The 25,188-nt window shown below is 39.2% G+C and overlaps 4 protein-coding genes and 1 pseudogene across 4 annotated transcripts; 1 reads left to right on the top strand and 4 right to left on the bottom strand.

Annotated features, from left to right (window-relative positions):
- The first annotated feature begins 6,442 nt into the window (after positions 1-6,442).
- On the top strand, positions 6,443-7,125 carry LOC141815786 (uncharacterized). Its single transcript, XM_074703670.1, has one exon. It carries the CDS (start codon positions 6,632-6,634, stop codon positions 7,058-7,060), a length of 429 nt encoding a protein of 142 aa, XP_074559771.1. The 5' UTR covers positions 6,443-6,631; the 3' UTR covers positions 7,061-7,125.
- On the bottom strand, positions 7,097-7,787 carry LOC141815781 (uncharacterized; annotated as a pseudogene).
- A 6,195-nt stretch (positions 7,788-13,982) lies between these two features.
- Positions 13,983-15,248, bottom strand: LOC141815790 (uncharacterized). Its single transcript, XM_074703673.1, has 5 exons — positions 14,961-15,248; positions 14,751-14,875; positions 14,481-14,669; positions 14,344-14,395; positions 13,983-14,265 (listed from the first exon to the last, which is right to left on the bottom strand). The coding sequence occupies exons 1-5, from the start codon at positions 15,231-15,233 to the stop codon at positions 14,146-14,148; spliced, it is 759 nt and encodes a 252-aa protein (XP_074559774.1). The 5' UTR covers positions 15,234-15,248; the 3' UTR covers positions 13,983-14,145.
- Positions 15,249-16,412: 1,164 nt separating this feature from the next.
- LOC141815780 (putative pentatricopeptide repeat-containing protein At1g56570) lies at positions 16,413-18,230 on the bottom strand. Its single transcript, XM_074703665.1, has 2 exons — positions 17,733-18,230; positions 16,413-17,644 (listed from the first exon to the last, which is right to left on the bottom strand). Exons 1-2 carry the CDS (start codon positions 18,228-18,230, stop codon positions 16,439-16,441), a joined length of 1,704 nt encoding a protein of 567 aa, XP_074559766.1. The 3' UTR covers positions 16,413-16,438.
- A 5,066-nt stretch (positions 18,231-23,296) lies between these two features.
- On the bottom strand, positions 23,297-24,863 carry LOC141815784 (jasmonate-induced oxygenase 1-like). Its single transcript, XM_074703667.1, has 3 exons — positions 24,368-24,863; positions 23,897-24,227; positions 23,297-23,667 (listed from the first exon to the last, which is right to left on the bottom strand). The coding sequence occupies exons 1-3, from the start codon at positions 24,856-24,858 to the stop codon at positions 23,404-23,406; spliced, it is 1,086 nt and encodes a 361-aa protein (XP_074559768.1). The 5' UTR covers positions 24,859-24,863; the 3' UTR covers positions 23,297-23,403.
- Between the last annotated feature and the right edge of the window lie 325 nt (positions 24,864-25,188).

Below are 25,188 nucleotides of genomic sequence, written 5' to 3'. Positions count from 1 at the left end.
GACTCGAGGCCCCTATGTTGGGTCCAAAAGGATATTCGTATCTCCACAATGGCATGATATTGTCCACTTTGGGCCTAAGCCCTCATGGCTTTGTTCTTGGCTCTCCCCAAAAGGCCTCATTCCAATGGAGATATCTTCCATCCTTTTAAACTCATGATCTTTTCCATGTGCTTTAGATGTGGGACTATGTTTGCACCCTTGCAACCCAACAATCCCCCCTCAAACAAAGGACCACAGTCCCTCCGATCTGAATCCTTGACCCACCAGGACTTTTTGCCCCTCGGTCAACCAGACCTACTAGGACTTCCACCTAGCCGCAACTAGGACTTTTTGCCCCTCGCTCCACCTGACCTACTAGGACTTCCACCTAGCTGCAACTAGGACTTTTTGCCCCTCGGTCCACCCGACCTACTAGGACTTCTCACCTGGTGTCTGGTCCTCTTGATTCAGACACTGGAGCACCCACTTCTTTTATTTAAGGTTCAAACCACATGGTTAGATCTGGATTATGGCTCATCCGGCGGTTAGTCCGGTGAAGAGAGGTCTCGCTCTGATATCACTTGTTGGGTCCAAAAGGATGTTCGTATCTCCACAATGGCATGATATTGTCCACTTTGGACCGAAGCCCTCATGGCTTTGTTCTTGGGTTCTCCCAAAAGGCCTCATTCCAATGGAGATATCTTTCATCCTTTTAAACTCATGATCTTTTCCATGTGCTTTAGATGTGAGACTATGTTTGCACCCTTGCAACCCAACACCCTATACTTGATTTATTCGGATTAATTGTGGGTTCGGAGACTTGCTGAAAAATCCCCAAAGCAAAACTGAGCTTTGTGTTCAGTCCCCAGGTAAGAATTTCTTTGCATGCACTCCCTAAGTCTCCCTAAGTTTTAGTTTCAACTCCCCAATACATCAATTTACCTATTTGCCCTTATTAATTAACTTTCCTTTCTCTCATTTCCTTCTCCTCTATTTCTTTCACGACACAACCACTCTACTTCGAGATTTTCTCGACGACATCAGAAGAGTAGACGGCCGCATCAGCGATGGTGTAGAAGAGGCCCTTCACTCGACGAAACAGTTCACGGGAGAGCTCCTCGGTGACCTCGAAGTCAAGAAGATGCGGCGAGGGTTCAGCTCTGACATAAAAGGATCCATGGAGATCATCCAAAGAGGTGTGACCGTTGTCCAACCCAAAGAGGTATCGACGATGGCGGAGAGGGAGGAGGGACAGCGACGGAGGGTTGGAGAGAAAGGTGAAGTGCGGTCGATTAACGAACTGTAGGTCTAAGGAGAAGGCGAAAGTCATAGATGATGGGGCTCTACGAAATCCTCGTCGACGGTGGAGGATGCGAGATTGGGATGGAAGGCGTTGATGGGAAAAACTCCCAGCTTATTGATCTTGCAGATCTGAAACTCTTGATGGGATAAAGCTCCCATGGCTTCGCTCGATGACATCCTCGTTTACTTTTCTTCTTATTCTTTGCCTTCCACTCTTCTCCCTCAAACCAAGGCCTACACCTCACTCGGTACCTCTTGGAACAAAGTTTACATGACCCTCACTCATGAGCTCTCCGACGCAATAACAGCATGCGTCACCTCCAGCTCCATATCTCATGGTCGACTGCTCAACGCTCGTCAACTGCTCAACGCTCGCCTCATCTCTGCAGTCCTCGAGACCTCTTTCTCCTCCAGAATCATCTTCTCAACATCTACATTTACTGCATCTCCATTGATGACACGCTCTGAGTGTACAACGATATTTCCTCTCCTAATGTATTTTCTAGCAACATCATGATCAATAGTTTTACAAAATTTGAGTATTTGCGTGAAGCAGTGGAGTTGTTTGATAAAATGTCGATCAGGGACTCTACTTCCTAGAATACACTCATCGTGGATTACTTCCGTGATGTTCAGCCCTCAGAGGGGTTGAGGATCAATACACAACTTGTGAAGATGGGCACTCCTCGGCCGGTACCTCTTGGAACAAAGCTTGCATGACTCTCACTCAGGAGCTCTCCGACACAATGACAGCATGCGTTGACTTCGGCTCCATCTCTCATGGCCGGATGCTCCACGCCCGCCTCATCTCTGCGGGCCTCGAGGCCTCTCTTTTCCTCTCAACACCTACATTCATTGCGGCTCCATCGACGATGCACTCCGAGTGTATAAAGGCATTTCCTCTCCAAATGTCTTTTAGGCAACATTATGATTAATGGTTTTATGAAATTTGGACTTTTGCGTGAAGCAGTGGAGCTATTCGATAAAATGCCTGTAAGGGACTCTACACTCATGGTGGGTTACTTTCATGATGTTTAGCCCTCAGAGGCGTTGAGAAGTTATGCACGATATGTGAAGATGGACACTTCTCAATCGATGCCTCCTGGAACAAAGCTTACATAGCCCTCACTCAAGAGCCACCAGAACTTTATACTCAAAATTTTAAAATTAGTACTCAATTTCAAATAATTTATACTTAAATTTTTACATAAAATAAAAATGGTAGCAAGTTAGCTTGTTTTTTGCTATTTAATTACTAATTACATGTGAGGTTGCATCAAGTTTTTGATGGGGGATCACCGAAAATTTATACTCAAATTTCTTAAATTAGTACTCAATCTAAAAATAATTTATACTTAAATCTTTACAATGTATACTGTAATAGTCCGCTTATACTTAAATCTTTGAGTACAATTTTAGAAAAATTGAGTATAGAGTTCAGATGACACCTCCACCATGATTTTGATGTAATCTCACACATATATATGGCTTAGTAACCAAGTAGGAAAACAAGTCACGATTGAGAGTATCATTATTATTTTACTACGTTGCAGCAAATTTACTCTTAATGCAACCTTATATATATATATATATATATATGATTTAGTAACTAAGTAGGAAAATAAAGCAAGAGTGAGAGTGCCATTATTATTTCACCACCAAGGAAATGCCAAGTGCAAATGTATTGTTAGTACAAAATAGTAAAATTTCAGTACACATTTTAGAAATTTCAGTACAAATTTATTGAAATCGAGTACAATTTTAGAAAATTTGAGTATAGAGTTTAGATGACACATACACCATGATCTTGATGCAACCTCACATATATATATAGTTTAGTTACCAAGTAGGAAAATATGTCAAGAGTGAGTTTACAATTATTATTTCACCACAAAGTGAATACCAAGAGCATGTGTACTCTTAGTATAAAATAGTAAAATTTCGGTACACATTGTGGAAATTTTAGTATAAATTGATTAATATTGAATACAATTTTAAGAAATTTAAGTAAAGAGTTCAGATGACACCTCCATCATGATCTTGATGCAACCTCACATATATGTATGGTTTAGTAACCAAGTAGGAAAACAAGTAAAGAGTGAGAGTGTCATTATTATTTCACTATTTTGTAGCAAATTTACTATTAATACGACCTCACATATATATGATTTAGTAACCAAGTAGGAAAATAAAGCAATAGTGAGAGTGCCATTATTAATTCACCACCAAGGGAATGCCAAGAGCAAGTGAAATTTTAGTATAAAATAAGAAAAATTCAGTACTCATTGTGTAAATTACAGTATAAATCGAGTGAGATCCAGTACGATTTTAATAAATTTGAGTATTGTTGAGATGACACCCCCTCCATGATGACCATGAGGCAACTTCACATGTACATGGTTTAGTAACCATGTAGAAAAATATGTCAAGAGTGAGCTTACTATTATTATTTCACCACGAAGGGATTACCTAAAGCAAGTGAAATTTTAGTACAAAATAAAGAAATTTCAGTACTCATTGTGGAAATTACAGTATAATTCGAGTGAGATCCAGTATGATTTTAATAAATTTGAGTATAGTTCAGATGACACCTCCACCATGATGACCATGAGGCAACCTCACATGTACATGGTTTAGTAACCATGTAGAAAAATATGTCAAGAGTGAGCTCACTATTACTTTTACACTACTTTGAAATATTTTACTCTTGATGCGACCTCACATATGTATGGTCTAGTAACCATGGTGGAAACCATGTCAAGAGTTTACTAACCATTTTTATTTCACTAGTTTGGGTTATGCCAAGAGCAAGTGAAATTTTAGTACAAAATAAGAAAAATTCAGTACTCATTGTGTAAATTACAGTATAAATCGAGTGAGATCCAGTACGATTTTAATAAATTTGAGTATTGTTGAGATGACACCCCCACCATGATGACCATGAGGCAACCTCACATGTACATGGTTTGGTAACCATGTAGAAAAATATGTCAAGAGTGAGCTTACTATTATTATTTCACCACGAAGGGATTGCCTAGAGCAAGTGAAATTTTAGTACAAAATAAGGAAATTTCAGTACTCATTGTGGAAATTACAGTATAATTCGAGTGAGATCCAGTATGATTTTAATAAATTTGAGTATAGTTCAGATGATACCCCCACCATGATGATCATGAGGCAACCTCACATGTACATGGTTTAGTAACCATGTAAAAAAACATGTCAAGAGTGAGCTCACCATTACTTTTACACTACTTTGAATAATTTTACTCTTGATGCGACCTCACATATGTATGGTCTAGTAACCATGGTGGAAACCATGTCAAGAGTTTACTAACCATTTTTATTTCACTAGTTTGAGTTATGCCATGAAATTTTAGTATAAAATAAGAAAAATTCAGTACTCATTGTGTAAATTACAGTATAAATCGAGTGAGATCCAGTACGATTTTAATAAATTTGGTTTGGTATATGTTATGTCAAGTGAACTTACTATTATTATTTCACCACGCTCACCATGTACATGATGACCATGTTTCCACAAGAGTGTACTATGGTTTAGTATGGTGGAAACAAAATGTACCATACTCGAGAGTTTTGCTTTTGTTATGACCGAGAGTTCACTTGCTCTTAGCATGATCCCTTTGTGGTGGAATGATAATGGCAAGCTCACCCTTGGCATGCTCTCCAACTTGATTACTAAACCATATGTATGTGAGGTTGGCTCAACATCATGGTGGAACTATATACTCAAATTTCCTAAATCAAAATGCTCTCCAACTTGATTACTAAACCATATGTACTCTCAAATTTCTTAAATTTGTACTCCATCTCCGTCGAATTGTACTGGATTTCTCAAAATGATCTCCGTCCCTTTGAATTGTACTGGATTTCTCAACAAATGTATACTGAAATTTCTCTCAAAATTTTGTACCGAGAGTTCACTTGCTCTTGGCATGATCCCTTTGTGGTGGAATGATAATGGCAAGCTCACCCTTGGCATGCTCTCCAACTTGATTACTAAACCATATGTATGTGAGGTTGGCTCAACATCATGGTGGAACTATATACTCAAATTTCCTAAATTTGTACTCGATCTCAGTCGAATTGTACTGGATTTCTCAAAATTTATACTGAAATTTCTCAGTTTTGTACCGAGAGTTCATTTGCTCTTGGCATGATCCCTTTGTGGTGAAATGATAATGGCAAGCTCACCCTTGGCATGCTCTCCAACTTGATTACTAAACCATATGTATGTGAGGTTGGCTCAACATCATGGTGGAACTATATACTCAAATTTCTTAAATTTGTACTCGATCTCAGTCGAATTGTACTGGATTTCTCAAAATGTGTACTGATATTTCTCAGTTTTGTACCAAGAGTTCACTTGCTCTTGGTATGATTCCCTTTGTGGTGGACTAATAATGGCAAGCTCACCCTTGACATGCTCTCCTACTTGGTTACTAAGTTATATGTATGTGAGGTTGGCTCAACATCATGGTGGAACTCTATACTCAAATTTTCTAAATTTGTACTCGATCTCAGTCGAATTGTACTGGATTTCTCAAAATGTGTACTGAAATTTTTCAGTTTTGTACCGAGAGTACACTTGCTCTTGGCATAATTCTCTTTGTGGTGGACTAATAATGACAAGCTCACCTTTGACATGCTCTCCTACTTTGTTACTATACTCAAATTTTCTAAATTTATACTCGATCTTAGTCGAATTGTATTGAATTTTTCAAAATGTGTACTGAAAATTTACTATTTACTAAGAGTACTCTTGCTCTTGGTATGAAATTTGTACACTTGCTTTTGTAATATACTCAAATTTCCTAAATTTATACTCGATCTCAGTCGATTTGTACTGGATTTCTCAAAATGTGTATTGAAATTTCTCTGTTTTGTACCGAGAAAGCATTACAATGTTTTCAGCAAGTATATTTACATATGTTTTCAGCAGGTATACATCCAATTTCCAGATTTTGAACTACATATCATTACCATGCACTACATTAACAACAAAACAATTCCAACATATGTTTTCAGCAGGTATACATCCAATTTCCAGATAGTGGAACTACATATCACTATCTTTTGTGTAATTCAGAAAATAATATCTCCAGGCGAGATCGTTCCAGAATCATACTGTTGCAAGTTGGAATGTCCGTCGGCTTGGTGTAGCAGAGACGGCGAGGCCATCGATCGTATCAAGCACGGGCAGATACGTCAAACTCCAATTCTGCCCTCCTATGCGCTATTATATAACTCCAATCCTTCCCCTCTCATTCCTCAGCATTCAACAAACAGATCGAGAGAGCTAACGCATTAGTAGGGATCAAATCAATCAATGGCGTCGCAGAGCATCGAGAGCCACCGGGAGGGCGCCGAGGTGTACCACGGCGACGCCCTCTGCAAAAAGAAGTCCGTCCAGCTGCTGCAGCAGCTCGGCCTCCCCGACGGCCTGTTCCCGCTGGAAGACATCCAGGAGTTCGGCCACAACAAGGCCACCGGCTTCATATGGCTGGTCCAGAAGAAGAAGAAGGACCACACCTTCAAGCAGATCAAGCGGCAGGTGTCGTACGCCGCCGAGGTGACGGCCATCGTGGAGGACCGCAAGATGAAGAAGATGACCGGGGTGAAGACCAAGGAGCTCCTGCTCTGGCTCTCCGTCGTCGAGATGTACATCGACGATCCTTCCTCCGGGAAAATCACCTTCAAGACCGGCACCGGCCTCTCCGACAGCTTCCCGGCGACGGCCTTCGAGCTCCACGAGTGAGCTATACATAGGCAGCTCTGACGCCGCGCCGTCGCCTTCAAGTTTCATACATACAAATAAATTAGATGAATAATATGGTCCAAATTCAGTATCAACTGTGTGTTAATGTTTGTTAATGATCTGAGTATTCGACGAAAAACCAGAGCACAAGTCTGCTAGCAGATGAATCAAACATGGAGGCTTTGGACTTTTCTGACTGAATTCGGTCAAAAACGTCGGGCTTAAAACTGTTGGGATTTCTTTTCTAAGCGATAGATAACGAAGAATCTTGTATCCAATTCCACGATATACAGCCCACGGATTACCAGTCTTTTTCCACGCCCACGCCTCCCTATAAATTCCCAGTTGTTCTTCAGCGATTCCTACGCATCGATTGGTACAGCAGAAAATCAGACGAGGTCTTGTTACTTTTGATGGAGGGTTTGATACCGATGTTGATCCATGCCGTAAGGAAGAACATGGAAAGGAAGGCGTACCAATGCTTGGCCGAAGGGGGAGCCGCGCCGGCGGCCCTCGCCGTCGAATACTGCTGGCCGAAGGAACAGCGAGAGGAGTACTTCCCGCCGCCTTCGACGCCTTCGCCGTCCGCCGTCCGCCGCCGCAGCACCGCCCGCTCCGGTTACGCCGCCGACTGCCCCTTCTCTTCCGAACCACTGATCGCTGCCCCACGCCAACTTTGAAGGTTGAAAGTGGGTCCCACACCATCGCCGAGACAGGAGACAGGAGACAGGAGACAGGCAGGACAAGTGTGCGCGCCACGTCAGCCGGCACAGTGTGCAGGAAGAGTTGAAAGGGTAACTTGGTAATTTTGTGGTATTGGGGAGTTGAAACAAACTTTTGGGTACTGCATGTAAATAAAATCATGGATGGGGACTGAGCGCAAAGGTATGTTTCGGTTTGGGGAGTTTTCTCCAATTTACCGTAATCCTAACCCTAACTTTGATTTTAACACTGATCCTAACTATTAATCCTAATTTTCTAACTCTGATATTAATCTCTAACAGTGATTCTAACTTGGTTCTTTGGTGTAGTGTTGTTTGGTTCTGATAGCATGTAGTATTTGGGTGCCGGTTTGAATTGAATGAGAATCTGTAAACACTTGAGTTATGGAAATGATTTAATGGTTGTTATGAGGAATGTGCACATGAACTAAGTGTTGTATAATGAATGAAATTCATGTTGAAATGTTGAGTTGGTGTTGTTAATGATAATTGTATTGAATTGAGTTGATGTTGTAGTGAATGTTGTTGAACATGTTCAAGTTGTTTTGAATGAACCGGTTGTTGTATAATATGATGTGTGTTGTGTTGTATATTTGATTAATGCTTGTAAATAAAAGATATTGGATTGAATGTTGTATGGTATTGCTATGGTTGTTGTATAATGCATGAATGGAATTAAAGTTGTAGATTTGTACATGTTGTTGGAATGACCCTTATATATATGTTGTGTGTTGAAAGGTAGGTTGTATGCTCGTTGTACGTATGTTGTTGTATGATACATGCTTAATGTAGAATTTATCATGTATGTTTGTATATTATGTACAAATTGAATTCCATGTTATATGTATAATGTGTAAATAGGATGCATAATTAGATTTAATTTGTAAATAATGTAGATTTAGGATTCTTTTATTAATTATAGATTTAATTGGATCTTCATTTGTCAATTTTAGGAATAAAGTTGAAATAAAAATCTCACACCATGAGTCTAGGATAGAATTTCCTGTCATTGAGTCCAAGAGAGACGATCCGGACTTCTCTATATTACTTTAGCGATAAATAGGGATTTGATAATAAAATAAATAATTAATTTTGATAAGTGTGAGTGACAACAAATAAAGAAATTAAGAATTATATAAATAAAATAATTCCCACCAATAAACACACCTACATCAGTCATCTCTTCACAAGAGGTATATAAATAGCCAACCCTCTTGCAATCCCAACATTGAGATCTTCACAAATATCACTCATCTCAAATACTAAGAGCTTAAGTTAGAGCCTTTAATTTATTCCAATCCTCCGAAGATCTTGATATTCAGAGGAGTATCAAAAATATTTTCGTCGAATCCCTCAATCTCAAAGCTTCCTAAGAATCCCTCAAGATCAAACTCAATCTCAAAGCTCAAAAATATATTGAAAATAAAAATAAATCCTATATAGTTGAGTGCTCAAAATACTCCATTAATTAATTAACATCATTGAATATCCTATATAATTAACTGCTCAAAATAATATTATATGTTAGCTTTCTCTCTGTCTGATAAAGATGTTCTAAAATGTCTGATACTAATTAAAAAGCATCTTACTCATAAAATGTCAACCATGGAGAAAAACTGATAATAAATTTGACAATGATATGGTTAATGAAGTTTGACTATTGAAGTGGATAATATTTATCGAATTCAAAAGAAGATTGAATATAAACTATAAGATTAATCGCCTTTGACTAAAGAACAATAATTAGGGTGAATATGATTTGATCCAATTCCAATGGAAGCTCCTAACTTGACTATAAGTGCAATCAATCGCATTGATGATGGAAGAAAAAAACATACGAATTAAGTTTCAAAGTCAAACTTACTTATCTCAAAATAGAGGTGCCCATAAAAAATTTAAGGATAATATATAAGTATGATTTTAAAATTATTAAAAGGTAAAAACTAATTAAAAAAATTCAAAATAAGGATTAACTAATATGGTAGGTTTTGATTTAAATAAGACATGCCTTGTTTAAATTGTAAAGAGGTAAGACTTAGTTTTGCATCTTTGGTCTCAAACATTATGAAGAGAAAAAAATTTCAAGATTTGTTTTAAAGTATTCTTTTACCTAATAGCCTAAACTAACTATTTTAGACTTATGATTATTTTGAACTAATGATAAACACCTCTATCTCAAATAGCTCCAATCTTCATTTAATGAGCTTTCTTTCTTTCTTTCTCAAGTGAAGCAATTTATTTGTTTTCTATGAATTATATTCAAGCATTCACACAACACCACAAAGACTTGCAAATGGGTCTCTCTAAAAAGACAATTTCTTTACTCAATTCACATAGTCTATATTTTAAATCTAATACAATATATTAAGCATATTATATATATATATATATATATATATATATATATATATATATATATATATATATATATATATATATGAGTTCGTTTACGCTGAGCACCCATTCCTACGCACCCGTGAGCACCGACCGCCGACCTCCACGCGCTTCCGCCGTCCGTTCATCGCCGTCCGACCACCGATCACTGCCGGACCGGACCCGTTGGAACCGCAACTCGCCGGCGCACATTCCGGCATCGAATTCCGGCGGATTGGGCCGGAATCCGGCCGGAATTCCGGCCGAACAAGGCAACAGTGCCTGGCGCCACTGTCGGCCGGCATTCGGCCGGATTCCGGCCAAATCACGGCCGGAGACCGGCCGCGGTCGACGCGCCGGCGCCGGGCGCGTCGACCGCGGCCGGTCTCCGGCCGGCCGCGGCCGGAATCCGGCCGATTCGGCCGGAATCGGACAACAGTGTCGTGTGGCCGATTCCGGCCGAAATCCGGCCGGATTCCGGCCAAATCGCGGCCGGAATCCAGCCACCGCCGGACCGCCGGCGAGTTGCGGTTCCAACGGGCCCGGTCCGGCGGCCGACGGTGGTCGGACGGCGATGAACGGGCGGCGAGAAGCGGCGGAGGTCCGAGGAGAAACACTGTGCAAGGGACGGCTGAGATTGAACGCGCGATCGGATGAACGGTCGGGATTCCGGTGCTCACGGGTGCTCAGGACGACGGTGCTCAGGATAGCCGTTTCGTATATATATATATAGACATAGATGTTGCATTGTTAAATGGACTTTTTCAAATTAGTTACCGATCAATTCCCAAAGATGAATGACTTTAATTCAAAGCTAATAAAATGACACCTTACTGAATCCTTTACAAGATTAAACATTTCCCAACTTAGAATCCCTCATATGAGTATATGAGTGTATAAACGTCGTGGAAAAGTAGTATACAAAAGACACTTATGTATTGTAACATGTTTATTTTTGTATGTTCTAATAAATATTATGTTAGAACATAAATGTGAAAGGAAATAAAAGAGGTGGATGGAAATATGGGAGTTTAGTCCCATATTGAAGGATGAGTGACTAAGAGGTTGGTTTATAATGAATCACAATAATGAGAATTGTGCACATGTAAGTGGAGAGACTTTTTTATAGGAGTGCAAATTCAAGGCTTAAATCGCACTAAATTCTAGTGACTTATGTGTGAATATGACTTGTGCTCGTTTGGAGATAAAATTTATCCAAATCGATCAATCTATATTTTACCACATGCTCGAGTGCATAACAGACTCATTAATGGTCGAATCTTAAATGAAACGATCGAAGCCCCTAGGGCATAGCATAGACAGTGGATGCATGATATTACTGGCATAATGACCAGGGGTTGATCTCCAAGATGTGATGACCTGCATTTTTGATCCGTCATGAGCCTAACGCCTGCGTACCTAATTAACCTTCTTTCTTATCCGTGGGGTTGACTCTAGGGGGGCTATTAATGTAGTGGATCTATCTTCTTTTTTTTTAATGATGATGCTACCCAAAAATAAGAATCCTCAAAATTATACAACCACACTCATCGTCTCTCACACTCTAATGGCTTTAGGTTTTCAATCACCCAATGGTGATGTCCAAAAGTCCACCTTCATTAAGTCTCTTATTCATCTAATGCACCAAGCTCCTTGAGCTAGCTCACTCCTTACCATTTAATCCATCATGCCTACATCTCTACCTTGTTCTAGATCACTGAGCAATTGAACACATGATATTCACGATCACAACCATAATCACTCAATGCTCCTATCCTATAGTTCACCTTGAGTTGGAGCTTTGTTAAAACTACATTTTAGTAACAAATTAAAACTAAGGGCATGGATTGTTATAAAAAATATTTTTATTTTATTTTTTTGAATGAGCAAGAGGTTCATATAGAATGAATAAAAAAAGAATATATATCCAAGTTGAGAACTACGTGAAGAAAATTGCGGTGACTTCTTGTGCCGCCTAATTAATTACTGTCATTTAATTAATTGAGAAATATTAACGCGATTAGGGCCATAAACTCTTCCACTATGCTCAAGCTCCCCCAACTACCCGCATTAATCTCTCGCGCCATCTATAAATATGCATACGCTCCGGCAGAGTCGAAGCAGCGCTGCGTGTGTTCGGCGGAGATGGGGCGCAGTAGTACTCCCACCGTGAAGTGTGTCTATGGCCTGCTGCTTCTGCTAATGGCCATGCTGGCCATCCTGACCGTCGCTCAAGCTCGTCGCCTCGAGAGCACTGAGCGCTTGCTTGCCAGCAGTGGCGGAGACGGGGTTGGTACCGATAGTGTAGACAGAGGTAGAGGCGGCGGTGGAGGTGGAGGTGGAGGTGGCGGCGGCGGCGGTGGAGGTGGGGGTGGCGGTGGCGGTGGAGGAGGCGGCGGCGGCGGAGGAGGAGGCGGTGGCCGTGGTGGAGGCGGTGGAGGAGGTGGCGGTGGCCGTGGTGGAGGCGGTGGAGGAGGAGGCGGCGGCGGCCGCATCGGTGGCGGCGGAGACTGAATAATAGTAAACGGTATGAATTAATCTAATTAAGCTATATATATATATATGTGTGCTGGTTCTGGATTTGCTATGTATTACTCGCTGCGTGTGTAAGTGGGATTAATAGAATCCTCAACGAATAAAAGCTCTGTCACGTTGTGTGGAAATTAATATATATTATAGTTGAACTGCTGGGTTTTGTTCTGAATTTTGAGACTTGAAATCTTATATTAATTTGGAAAGATTGTTTCTAGATTTAGCGCGGCCGGCATTCCGTTCCAAAAAGTGATGTTGCCACGTGTCGTGACGGCTGAGCTCAGCATAATCGTGCTTGACTAGACCGTTGGACTTTTATCAATTTAAAATTTAAAAAATAAAATATTTTTTATGAACTAATCTATATGTCTGATTATATAAAGGGTTCTATTTATCTTTTATCATCCTATGGTAGATCAAGTTATGTTTGAGTTGATCCCAATCCAATCTCGGCTCGAGCCAGCTTTGTGATCTGTCGGTGTTGTAACGTTGAGTGTTTATATCATGCGAGGAAAAGGATTGTGCTCGCCATGATCCATGTTCGATGAGTTAGATTGTGTCGGACCTAATCTCCTTGTAGACGTAATTTTGGATGAGTTTTCCTAGCCTATAAGCCATGCTTGGCATAACACTGGTGTGTGTCATGATGGGCATAAGCCGTGCTCTATGAAGAGGTAAATCAAGAAACATGACACTGGTATTGCTCAGCTGTCAGATTCAAATCCTTATCCTCTTCTATAAGTCTGTTCCATCATAACTAACTCAACTATGTCCCGGGAGCCGGCATGATCTATGATGCTTAGACCACCTCATTGAATGATTTAAAAATATTAAATTTCTCCTACAAAATTCTTTAAAATTATTTTTAAAAATTTATAATCAAATTACTTTTTCCACTCCCGAATTTTGACTAAAATACTTTCCAATATTAAACAAAATAAATTTAGAAGATATTTTAATAAAATAGGCTTAAAAATATTAAATTTCTCTTACAAAATTCTTTAAAATTATTTTTTAAAATTTATAAATATCTCCAACCTCACTCTTTATTAAAAAAAAAAATTACAAAGGGGAGCTAGCTGAGAAACAAAAACATAAATATTTTTGCTCACCTTAATTATTCATTTACTAAAAATAAAATAAGATAACCTAAAAAGTCCCATTTAAAAAAAATCTCCTTTTCATTTTCAAATTATTTTTTAGCAAAATAAATTGGTCCATAGACCTAAGCACAATTCACTTTGAGCAGTCACTCCATGTCTAACCCATTGACAGTTTCAAAGTAAATTGCCCATAAATATTTAACAATTTCCAAACGATGATTGGGAAATCTTAGGATTTTTCCCAAATGTAGAAATGTAAATGTAGTTTCATCCTCACGCAGTAAAAGGCGGAGAAAAACTTATTGCTTAGTAGTATCAATAATCTGACAAAAGAAGCATTGAAAATTTATGGAATTTATCGAACCACTGGATCACTGTCGCCACCATCAGCTCTTACAGATTTGAGCCACCGTGCTAAGTTTATCAAGAACGGTGTGTAAACAAAATAGCAGGTCGTCGTCCAGCTAATTAATCCCTGAAAATGGAGCATACAATTAGTTTGTAGTCACTATCGCAATAATAACTTAATTTTTGAGGGGTTCTCAGTTCTCACCTCATCAAAGATTTGGATATCAGAGTTGGGATAATCCCACAAGTGAAACACTCTGGAATTTGAAGGACTTCCAAAGATTAGTAAGTTTTAAACAGAAACAGGTGAAAAACAAAACTTTGGTTGATCAATGTGCTTACTTGATCAGTGGAATCTCAGCCAAGGGGCATGCAGTGCCTACAAGGCATGCCAAGGCAAATCCAAGCCAGGTGCGATCCAGTAAGAACCATATCAACTCTGCCAACACGAACAAAACGTCTGCTTCGACATTGTCTGGAACTCCAACTTTGAACATTTCAGCACTCAATTCAATGAAAGCTGCAAGTGTTCTGATAACTCAAAAGGAGAAATTTGAATGAGCTTGTGTGCAGATGTTAAGATTAGCTGCATAGGATATTCAGATGGTATACATCAGTGAAATTGCAGTCTTCTCCAAACTTCCTGCTTGATCTTTCGATCTTGAAGGTATTTTTTCATCCAAAACTAGTTGAAGTGACCCAACACAGAAGTAGAATAAACCAAGCATGGGAGGTACCTACTCACAGAAACATTCCATCAAACAAGTTTAAGTGCACCGAAAAATTCATCCGAATAAGATTCACCCGGTGGAAGAAATGTACCCATATGTTGGTATGCACAGGGCCAACATCAATTGCTCCATTATGGTACACCTGGAGATTTACCCTAGAGTGAAGTCCATCGAGAAGAGTACCCAATACAGAGCCGGCCCCAAAGAGTGAAAGGGAAACAAAGGGCCAAGAACCTTTAAACCCTTTCTTGGTCGACTTATCGAGGCTGCAAAATGTCTTCTGTGGCAAGCAGTGAGGCCTGCAACAGAGGATGAAATTACATTGAAAAGATGAAGGGTAGGTCAACCCCACACAAGTTTGCATCCTTGTCTCTTTGAAAGTAACTGTTATGGAACAGCTACTATGCAAATCACTTGGCTATCTTATCCATGAACGTATCAGAGGCTGAGGTACAAATTGCTTGGCTACCTTATCCATAAAATTATGAGAGATAGAGACATACTGCATAATAAAAGCCATTCATGTCATTCTTAGTGAGATAGGTTCAAGATATGAACATTAGCCAAGTAGAAGAACTTTCCAGCCTCATTGTCAGGCCAACATCAAACACTTTGATCAAAGTATCATAATACTTTATGGAACCCATAAAACATTCATTAGTTTCAATTCCAGCAATGTCGTCTTCAACCCTAAACCATTCCTTCCTCTAACTTGAGTCATGCACAAATCTGAACCCATTCAACAAGCTCATGGGCACATCAAGATTTTGTTCTACATTGTTTTAGCACCGACGGGATGGTTCAAGATCCTTTCAACCTTGAGAAGCCCATTAAACCTCATTATTGACCTTTTATTCTGTCATTTGCATAGCCTGATGCATTTGCCACAACAGATGGTATGAACTAATTTTGAAGATTTATGGTATTTCACCAAATATAAAGCATTATTGACATTTTGAGGACCTCTACCTGTGAGCTGAAAAGATTAAATGATTGAAAAAGCAACCCCACATGAATTCTGAAATATTGTTACTGGATGTATTGTTTGATGGATTAATGACGCATGGCTGTAGGCATCTGATTTTGCTTGTAGCACCAAAAATTGTCAGAATTGCTCCTTGGGATTCATGTGGATAGCTACTACTCCCATGCATATGCCACTGCAAAATGCTGGAATGTTGTCAAGGTAAACAAATGATGAAAGACACAGATCTTAGAAAGATAACTGGTCATAGCTCTGTAACCAATTGACTTACAGGGTATTGAAACAGAGAAAAGTTTGATCAATCTCCTGGAAAAATTTTAGAGTTTGACAATAGCTCAAGTCATTTGCAAAAGCATAACCCTTGACAAACCAAGACTGGTATTCCATTATTTATTTTTCTAGTGAATAAGATTCTGAACTGGTGTTGAAAGAAATAATGAACCCAATACAAGTACATGATCTTCCATTTCTATAAATATTTGAGAACTATGATGTTGAAGAATATCAACACTACCTTCATTCTGAACTTCTTTATATACCTTGATTCATGAAACTTTGCAAGAGGGTGATCAGAACCTAATGAATCATCTTATGTCTGTGAGATCATGGATCATCAAATCTAATTCAAATTTATCTTGGTTCATATGCTGAGCCAGTTCTTCTAGTACCCCAAAGACAAAAATAACATAGGGATTGCTTCTATCACATGCAACAAAGCTAAATATTTCATTCCCGACCTCAATTGAACTAATTCCTACCTCTTTCTTGTATCCTTTCTCTCTCAAGGATCTCCTGGCCTCTGCAAAATCTTCCCATGCATTGCCAGCTGCATGTATACTGGATAATAAGATGTAAGTCTTTGTGTCATTTGGCTTCATCTCCAAGATCTTCTGAGCAGCTAATCTTCCTAATTCAGCATTCTTATGCATCTTGCATGCCCCAAGAAGAGCTCCCCAAATTTTTTCATCAGGTTCAAAAAGCATTGATTTTATCAGCTTGTGGGCTTCTGTTACTCTTCCAGCTCGACCTAGTAGATCAACAACACAACCATAGACTTCCTTTGTAGGTGGAACATTATACTCAGAACTCATCAAATTGAAATACCTCAAGCCATGATCTACTAACCCAGCATGACTGCATGCAGTAATGATCCCCAAGAACAAAACATAATCAGGTTGAAAGTCTGAACTAGTCATATCATCGAAGAGTTTGATAGCCTCATTTCCACAACTATTCATCCCATATCCAATCAACAATGATGTCCATGTTACCAAATCCTTGGTAGTCAGTTCGTCGAAAATCTTCCTAGAATCAGCCACAATTCCACATTTCGCATACATATCTATTACCACATTAGTTACTTGCAGGTTCTCTAGGTAGCCTCTTTGAATTATGCATGCATGAACCTGTTGCCCAGTGCTCAGAATTGCCAGGTTAGAACAAGCTGCCATAACACTACAAAACGTAAAGTTATTCGGCTGCAGATCTTGTGATCCCATCTCAAGAAATAGCAGTAAAGCTTCATGGGAGTTTGATCGCTCAAGGTTTGCGATCATGGCGTTCCAACTAATTATGTCTTTCTGGGGCATTTCATGAAAGAACTGACATGCTTCTGATATGATCAAACACCTAGAATACATGTCAAGCAAGGAATTAGCAACCGGAAGACTTGAATCATGCCCTGCTTTCACTACTAATGCGTGGAGTTGACGACCAAGTTTTATACAACCAATTGAACTGCTCGCGTGGATTGTGATCGAGAAAGGAAACGCATTCGACTCGGGGATTTCCTGAATTAAGAAAAGAAGCAACAGGCATTAGACCATGTCAACGTCTCAGTTAGTCTAACTCCTTACGCAAAAAGAGAGATTGACAGACATGAATCATTTGTTTAAACAAAAGAATTCCGTTGCGCGCATTGCCTGAGCGGGCGTAGCAAGTGATCATGCTAGTCCACGAGACGACCGTCCGGTCGGTCATTTCTTCGAACACCAACTCGGCATCGGCGATGCGGCCACAAGACGCGTACAGGTCAAGAAGCGCGTTCTCCACGTACGGCCCGTCGCTGATGCCGCGTCGCACGGAGACCCCATGCACGGCCGCACCGGAAGACGGCGACTGGAGCCCCCGGCACGCCGTCAGCACGCTGGATATCGTGTAGCGGTTGGCGCGAACGCCGGAAGATATCATGCGGCAGAAGGTGGAGAAAGCGTCGTGAGGGAGTCCGTTGGAAGCGTAGCCGGAGATTATGGAGGTCCATGCGACGACGTCCCGTTCAGGCATATCGTCGAACACACGGCGGGCCAATTTGAAGGAGCGTTGGCGGCAGAGGCGCTTGATGAGGGTGGTGGCTTCGGAGAGGCTTGTCGCAGCCATGGATTATAACTCAAGAGAATAATCGGCTATTTGTTTTATATTGCTCTATTGGGCTACTATTTGGGCCGACTAAATGGGCTTTGGCTCTATTGGGCTACTATTTAATAATAAATCTCAGTTATTCTTATTGACTATCCCTGTAGGTCATCAGGGTAAATCGGGAAGTGCACGCAGTAGCCAACCCAGACGCCTAGCATATTTATACTCCCCATTTAAAAGAAAATTCCTATAAATACGTCATAATTGGAGATCGAACCGTGCGGCACGAGGCCTCAGGGACCTATTGGGCTACTATTAGTTTTGCGTAGCTTTGCTTTATAGGTTTATTCCATTTCATGTTTAGTTGGACCATCCCACGGCAACCTGGGCAAACTAAACTACCTATCTCTAGCTCTGGCATTCATGCCAAACTCTTCCATGTGACTTGTTCAAACCACCAAATTAATGCTCCATCGCTTAGCTGAGGTTTGTAGCTCACATCTCATTTCCATCTGTTTAAAGTCTTTGTTTTCCTTTGTTCTTCATCCATCTGCTTTCATTATGTGGTTTATTTTTGCTTTTTCGTTTGTTCTTGGCCTTCTGTAATTCGGGATGGAAAGGTAGAGTTCAATCTGTTCTTTAGCCATTTTGTCCTTATGATAACTTCTTCTTGTTTCAGGCGGCATCCATCAGCGCCATGACAAGAAGCTGGAGCCACTGGCAAAGGATTTTCAGTCGGTGCTATCCTAGCTGAGCTTTTCATGTTTGTTCGTGTTCATCAATGGCTCCATTGTTCTTGACCTTGTAAGACCTTTCCTTGGCCATGGAAGGCTCAATGCAGTACTCGCTTCCATCGTCCTCCACTTCGTCCTGTGGATCTTTGAACGTCACTGTGATTGAGTCTGTGTGAAGTGTATTCATCCCTTTCTCTCCCTCCTCCTGCCCTCCTCCCCGCTCTGTCCCTCCTGAGCTGCAGTTTCTTGTACAAATGTGCTTTTATGAACATCTTGCTCATCAGTTTGTCTTTGTTTGGGCATGTCAAATGGCTCACTGTCTGTTTGTTACTGTTGGTTAGCAAGGAGCATGGACAGAGCTTAAAACCACAGCCGCAGATGAACAACATGCAATCGTTCAAAATCCTTATTCCTACATTATAACGTATGAGTTTTTAGTGAATCACTTGAGAAAGCTTAGTAGTTTTCTCCTTAAATATCTTTCAAAGATGGAGAAATCTCTTACAATATTCTTCTCTTGCAAAGATTTATAATAAAAGAAAGCAAGAAGAGAACGCTAATTAGCATAAAAGAAAGACTTAAAAGATTTAGACAATCAATAGTTTGTTAGCCTTTAAATGCTTATTTTAGTCCTCCTTTTATAGCTTTTAATTTTCTTTAGCTTCATTTACTATTTTGTTGTTCTAAGGCTAATCGATCGACTAGATCCATCATTAGTTGACTGTTTTCTTAATCGCTTTCACTTGTAATCTATCAACAATTACCTAAGTTGAATGACTTTCATCATTAGTTGTTCTCTTATAAAACCCTAGGTTATCTAACTATTGTAGTTTCAATGTGTTAAATCAATGGTTCCTTTTAGATTTCTCATTGAGTTATTAATTGATTAAAATCTTTTATCAACTGATTGAACTCAATCAGTCGACTGACCTAGTCAACTTGCTACTAAACATAAATATTTTGAAAGTGAGCCACTAATCGTAAATTAATTCCTTAGTCGACTAAGCCATTAGTCGATTGAAACTCCAACTATAATTATTCTATTGATCGAGTCTTCACCTAAATTTAAATATATTCTCTCTCCTACTAATACAAGTCTCTCAACTCTAGCTCACATAAGAGTTATGTTTTTGCATCTTGTCATTAAGGTTGTATCACGTTATGTTACCCATCTCTCGAATGCAACGAGCCTTCGACTTGTTCAATGTGTCATCCTTTATAGCTCACCTATATACTTCATCTTATTCTAGCTACTGTCAACACTACATCTCGATGCTCTTTATCCACCGGATAAACATTGGAGTTAAAGTCTTAACTCTTAATCAAGTTCTATAATCTAAAATTAATTGCAATATAATTGACAACAATTCTAATTTTACTGGTTCCATTTCTATGGTGCATGTGTTAAAGTCTTAACTCTTAATCGACTCCACTTGCATCCATTTAATTAAAAAAAATAAATTAAAAGCTCCCCACATTTCCGTATGTTCCATCTCATTTGGCGGCCCCACCTCATGGGTACACTACAAGAAAATTGCCATATACCCACGGTAACTTTTAGCTACGCATATACAAACTGTAGGTAAATGTAACATATAGCCACAGATATATGACATCGTCACTATAAGTTATAGGGACGGATATCAAAACTGTGGCTATTGGATATCTATACCTACACTTATATTTTACTGTCACTATAAATTTTTTTTACTATGGGTATAAGTAACATATACCTATATTTATAATTTACCGTCACTATAAATTTCATTATTATTATAAATACTTTTTAATGACATTTATCAAAATAAATTATTTTAAATATTAAAGTATCAAAATAAAATTTATTTTTAGATTTAAAAATAATAATATATATATTAAAATTTAAAATAATTTAGAATCAAAGTTTATAAATAAATTTTTATAAATAAGATTAAATACGGATTAGTAAATATAAAATTATATTTATGTATAAATCTATTTAAAATATTTTTAAATAAAAAATAATCCATTTATAAAATATAAAATTTTAAAAGGAATTTATTAAATTATTATAAATTTATATTATTTAAATTCATTAAAATCCTAAATAAAACCTAACCCGTTCTGAGTCGCTATGTTTTTCGGGTTCTCACCGAGGCTGTGGAGACAACGGCGACTGCGGCGCAGGTAGGGCTGGGGGAGAAGAAGCGTCGGTTGAGCGTGGAGCAGGTGCGGGCGCTGGAGAAGACCTTCGAGGTGGAGAATAAGCTGGAGTCGGAGGAAGGACACTGTGTCATATATATGCTTGGTAATTATATTCTTAATCCATGTCATTAGAGATTTACTATCTTTGATATATCTACCACTTCTTTATCTGTTGTTCTGATCGAGATGTCCATATTGCCAACAGGAACCATACACAAATAGAGATTGAAATGCGGTCATGATTTCCATTCTTGCTGCATCAAGCAATGGTTGCTGATTAAAAATATCTGCCCAATATGCAAAGCCTTGGCGCTAGAGGATTCATAAATGAGACATGAACTGGGTTTTGCTATTACTTTGTCGAACAGCAATTGGTCACCCTGTTAATTTGTAAATAAAAAAAGTTCACTGTAGGAAACGTGTTATATAGATTCAAAAGCAACTGAATGAGGAGTTTACTTTTGTTTGTATCTCATGTTTATCACATTCTGGGTGAAATATGAATTGTCTTGGAAGTAAAGCAAGCAAAAGGAGGGTGTTGTGCATTAGCATTATCACTATATTCATGTGTCTTATCTAAATCTATAATTATGTGAAACAAAACCTTCATGACTTTTCAAAAAACTCATATCAGAGACCGAATTGGGCTCGCAAGAGTTTCATTCTACATGTCTGGCTTATACAAATCAGAAAACACGTAGAGTTTCATTCTACGTGTCTTCTCGTACGTGTAACGTGCGCAACTGAGTGCACGTCAGAGTTCATTAGGGCATCCAATAGTGCTTACACATACAATTAAGATGTGCTCGGCCGGTTTACACCCTAAATTTATTGTCTTCGTCAAAGTTAATTAAGATCATAGTTTATATTTCTCATTCAAAGGGTTTCCACATGTAGTTACTCAATGCACAATATCTCGTGTCTGTTTGTGTGCGCAGGATGCGCAACAGAAGAGTCCGGGCACTCGAATCGCTTTTTGACGATGGAACAGGAATAATAGTATATTTTATATTTTATATTTATTTTTTTACTTACGTAGTTAAACGATTTAAGATTTTCCCTTTAGATTTTAAAGATTGAGTTATAGTATCAAGTATAAAAGAATTTTTAAAACTAAAAAAATTTAGATGCTCATGGATATGTCTATTGTTATACTGAACTCTTTACCTCGTATATTTCGTGAGCAAAATTTTTCATTTAAAAATATTTTTTACTTAATATTATAATCCAATTCTTAAACTCAAAAGAAACTCCTAATTAACTTAACCACAAGTAAAATAAATAAATAAATAAATCCAACAGACATAAAGTCATGTACTATACGCTGCACAGGATATATCATGATTCTGTATATATTATACTAAACTTATATTATTTGTTATATATTATTAATAATTTAAAATTATAAAAATTTTATATACTTTTATGTATTTAATAAAAATAAGATATAAAATTACAATTAAAAATATAATTTAATAAATAAAATTATTTATAAATTTTCATCATCTTTGTTTATTTATTTTTATATTATTTTACTATTAAATAAATATATTTTTTTATTAAATATAATTTCCAATATAATCAAAAAGCTATTATGATTTTAATTCTTTAGCACATATCAATATATAATATATATAATATGTAACCCATTGACTCCCCACCGAAAAAACAAGTAATTAATGAACGAGAGTGAGAGCATGGATCAGTTTGCTCAACGAGACCCACATGACATGACATTTATTCATCTTAAATACATAAAACTATGAGGATAAAATAATTATATGGTATATTGTACAATTAAAGTTAGATTTTTTAAAAATAAAAATAAAAAAGTGAACTGAAAAATTAGAATATTTTAGGGCAAAGTAAAATCGCGTCCTGAAAAAGGATAAATTAATTATGACTTAAAATTATTATTTAACACAGAGATATTGCTGATATTATTTTTTTTACTGCAAAATGTAACAATATTAATAGTCGGAGGTAAAATAATTGTAGTTTTCGAAACTTTTAGGATATCTTTATGATATTAAAATTTTATATTTTTTTTTTGAAAAAAGTAAAATAATACAATTCATGCATGCTGCGTATAGTAGTGGCGATGCTGCATGTGTATTCAACGTACGATATTATTTATACAAGCCACACTTTTATTGTCTTCTTATATATATATATATATATAACTTTTGATTCATGTAGTCGTCGATCATCCATGTCGCTTGTTGATTTTCAGATCATGCACGTACGAATGCATGGTGCAGGGTTTGCGTACGTGCTTAGCAACGTACGTACGTGTGGTTTTTCTGGAGTGACTTGACTTGGGACTTGCCCTTCGGCCCTTCGCTCCTCACGAACAGACGGTACTCGTCGAAGGTCATCGGCGGGTACATCGCCGGCCTCTCCGCCGTCACCAGCTCCTCCATCGGCGCCATCACCTCGTCGCTCTTGGGGTTGTAGAACAAAGCCAACGACAAGCGCTCTTTCTCTGCGTTCGCCACCACCCGATGCTCCAAGCTCTTGTATACTGCGTTAGTCAGTATCTGCATGTGTATATACAATGCATTAGTTAACCTCAGTTTCAGTATTCTAATCTGCACCAGAAAGTACTTAATCCTGATTCAAATCGTTGAATCGGTCAATTCGATGAAAACAAAATCCCTCTGTTTGATGATTAATTCTACCTAATAAATTAATTTTGAAATTTCCCCTATATATATTTTGTGGTAATGATTCAGTCAACAAGTTTTTCTGCAGTTACTGATTATCGACCTGAATCTGATCGCCGATGTTGACGATGAATGCGCCGGGCAGCGGCTGCACTGTCACCCACCGATCGCCCTTCCTAATTTGAAGGCCCTTGACGGCGTCGTCGGCGAGGAGAACGGTGATCCCTCCGGGGTCGGAGTGCGCTGACAGGCCGAGCGCCAGCTCCGGCTGCGGGCACTTAGGGTAGTAGTTGGCCCTCAGGGTTGCACCGACATCGTCACCGCCGAAGGACGCCGGCAGCCTGTCCACGTCCAAGCCCAGGCTCAGCGACAGGAGCTTCATTAGCCTCTTGCATAGCTTCACCAATTCGTCCCCGTACTCTTGCACAGTTTCCCTATATACAACTAAACGTTATAGATTTCTCAATAATGTTAAATAAAATAGCGGTTTGAGTGATCACTTGATAAATTCTAACAAACAAATCAAGGGAAAAATATTATTAATTAATTAATATTTGTTCTGTTCATGAATCACTTTGATTGCTGGTGATTAGTTGGCAGGACCGGCCACTTTTCCTGGTTCTTGAACTTCTCCGGCAACAAGTACAAAAAGAAGTAGTCGCCCCAGTCCAATATGGCGCCTTTGCCGACGCCGAGGCGGCTGCCGTAGCCCTCGTACGTCGCCGGCGAGTTAGCGTAGGCCTGCTTTGCCTCCAGCGGCAGGCGGAAGAACTCCCGCCACACCTCGACGGCCCTCTCCACTAGGCCTGGGTCCACGCCGTGGTTGATCACCTGGAAGAACCCCCACTCGCGGCACGCCTCCGCCACCTCGGCTACGGCCGCGCCGCCGGCTCCCAGGTCGACCACTGGGATACTGGCGGCGGCCGCGTCGACGCTGGTCGAGAGCGAGGGCAGCTCGGCTTGCGGCCTGATGTAGCTGGCGGGGACGGCGGCGAGGCCGCTCTCCGACAGGGCCTGGACGCGGACGATGGGCTCGGGCCACTCCACCAATTGGGCGCTTCCCATGGCTTCGAGCTAACTCGCGCGGGCTCGACCTAAAATAGCCTTGCTGGTTCTGCACTCGGCTAGGTGCAAACGTGCCTATTTATAGAACACATGGGGCGAGAGAGAAAGAGTGTGATCCGCTTATATTTAAGTTTTTTTTTTAAAATACCCTTGTAATTTTTTATTTTTACTTCATATATATATTTTTAAGTGCTATTAAAATCCTCCAATAATTCACGATTACCATTCTACACCTTCACTTCTATAATTATTATTGATTTATCTCTATCTATCTGAGTGTGACAAAAACAAAGAATAATAGTGAAAACATATGGATAGTATGAGGTCGAA

The sequence above is a fragment of the Curcuma longa genome, unplaced genomic scaffold (assembly GCF_044706935.1).
Source record: "Curcuma longa cultivar G26 ecotype Majalengka, Jawa Barat unplaced genomic scaffold, ITB_CL_G26_1.1 contig_10294, whole genome shotgun sequence".
Lineage (NCBI taxonomy): Eukaryota > Viridiplantae > Streptophyta > Magnoliopsida > Zingiberales > Zingiberaceae > Curcuma > Curcuma longa.
The sequence above is the reverse complement of the archived record's forward strand: the minus strand, read 5'-3'. Positions and strand labels throughout refer to the sequence as shown.

Bases quoted from the DNA above. Each gene is read 5' to 3' on its own strand.
- LOC141815780 (XM_074703665.1), bottom strand. From the start codon at position 18,230: ATGGCTGCGACAAGCCTCTCCGAAGCCACCACCCTCATCAAGCGCCTC. The intron at 17,645-17,732 runs GTCTGTCAATCT...TTCTTAATTCAG, and splicing joins TGTTTAAACAAATGATTCAT to GAAATCCCCGAGTCGAATGC.
- LOC141815784 (XM_074703667.1), bottom strand. From the start codon at position 24,858: ATGGGAAGCGCCCAATTGGTGGAGTGGCCCGAGCCCATCGTCCGCGTC. The intron at 24,228-24,367 runs GTGATTCATGAA...AGTTGTATATAG, and splicing joins ACTAATCACCAGCAATCAAA to GGAAACTGTGCAAGAGTACG. The intron at 23,668-23,896 runs GTCGATAATCAG...ATACACATGCAG, and splicing joins ACATCGGCGATCAGATTCAG to ATACTGACTAACGCAGTATA.
- LOC141815790 (XM_074703673.1), bottom strand. From the start codon at position 15,233: ATGCAAACTTGTGTGGGGTTGACCTACCCTTCATCTTTTCAATGTAAT. The intron at 14,876-14,960 runs GTACATTTCTTC...TTCTGTGAGTAG, and splicing joins CTGTGCATACCAACATATGG to GTACCTCCCATGCTTGGTTT. The intron at 14,670-14,750 runs GTATACCATCTG...TTGAGTTATCAG, and splicing joins AAGACTGCAATTTCACTGAT to AACACTTGCAGCTTTCATTG.
- LOC141815786 (XM_074703670.1), top strand. From the start codon at position 6,632: ATGGCGTCGCAGAGCATCGAGAGCCACCGGGAGGGCGCCGAGGTGTAC.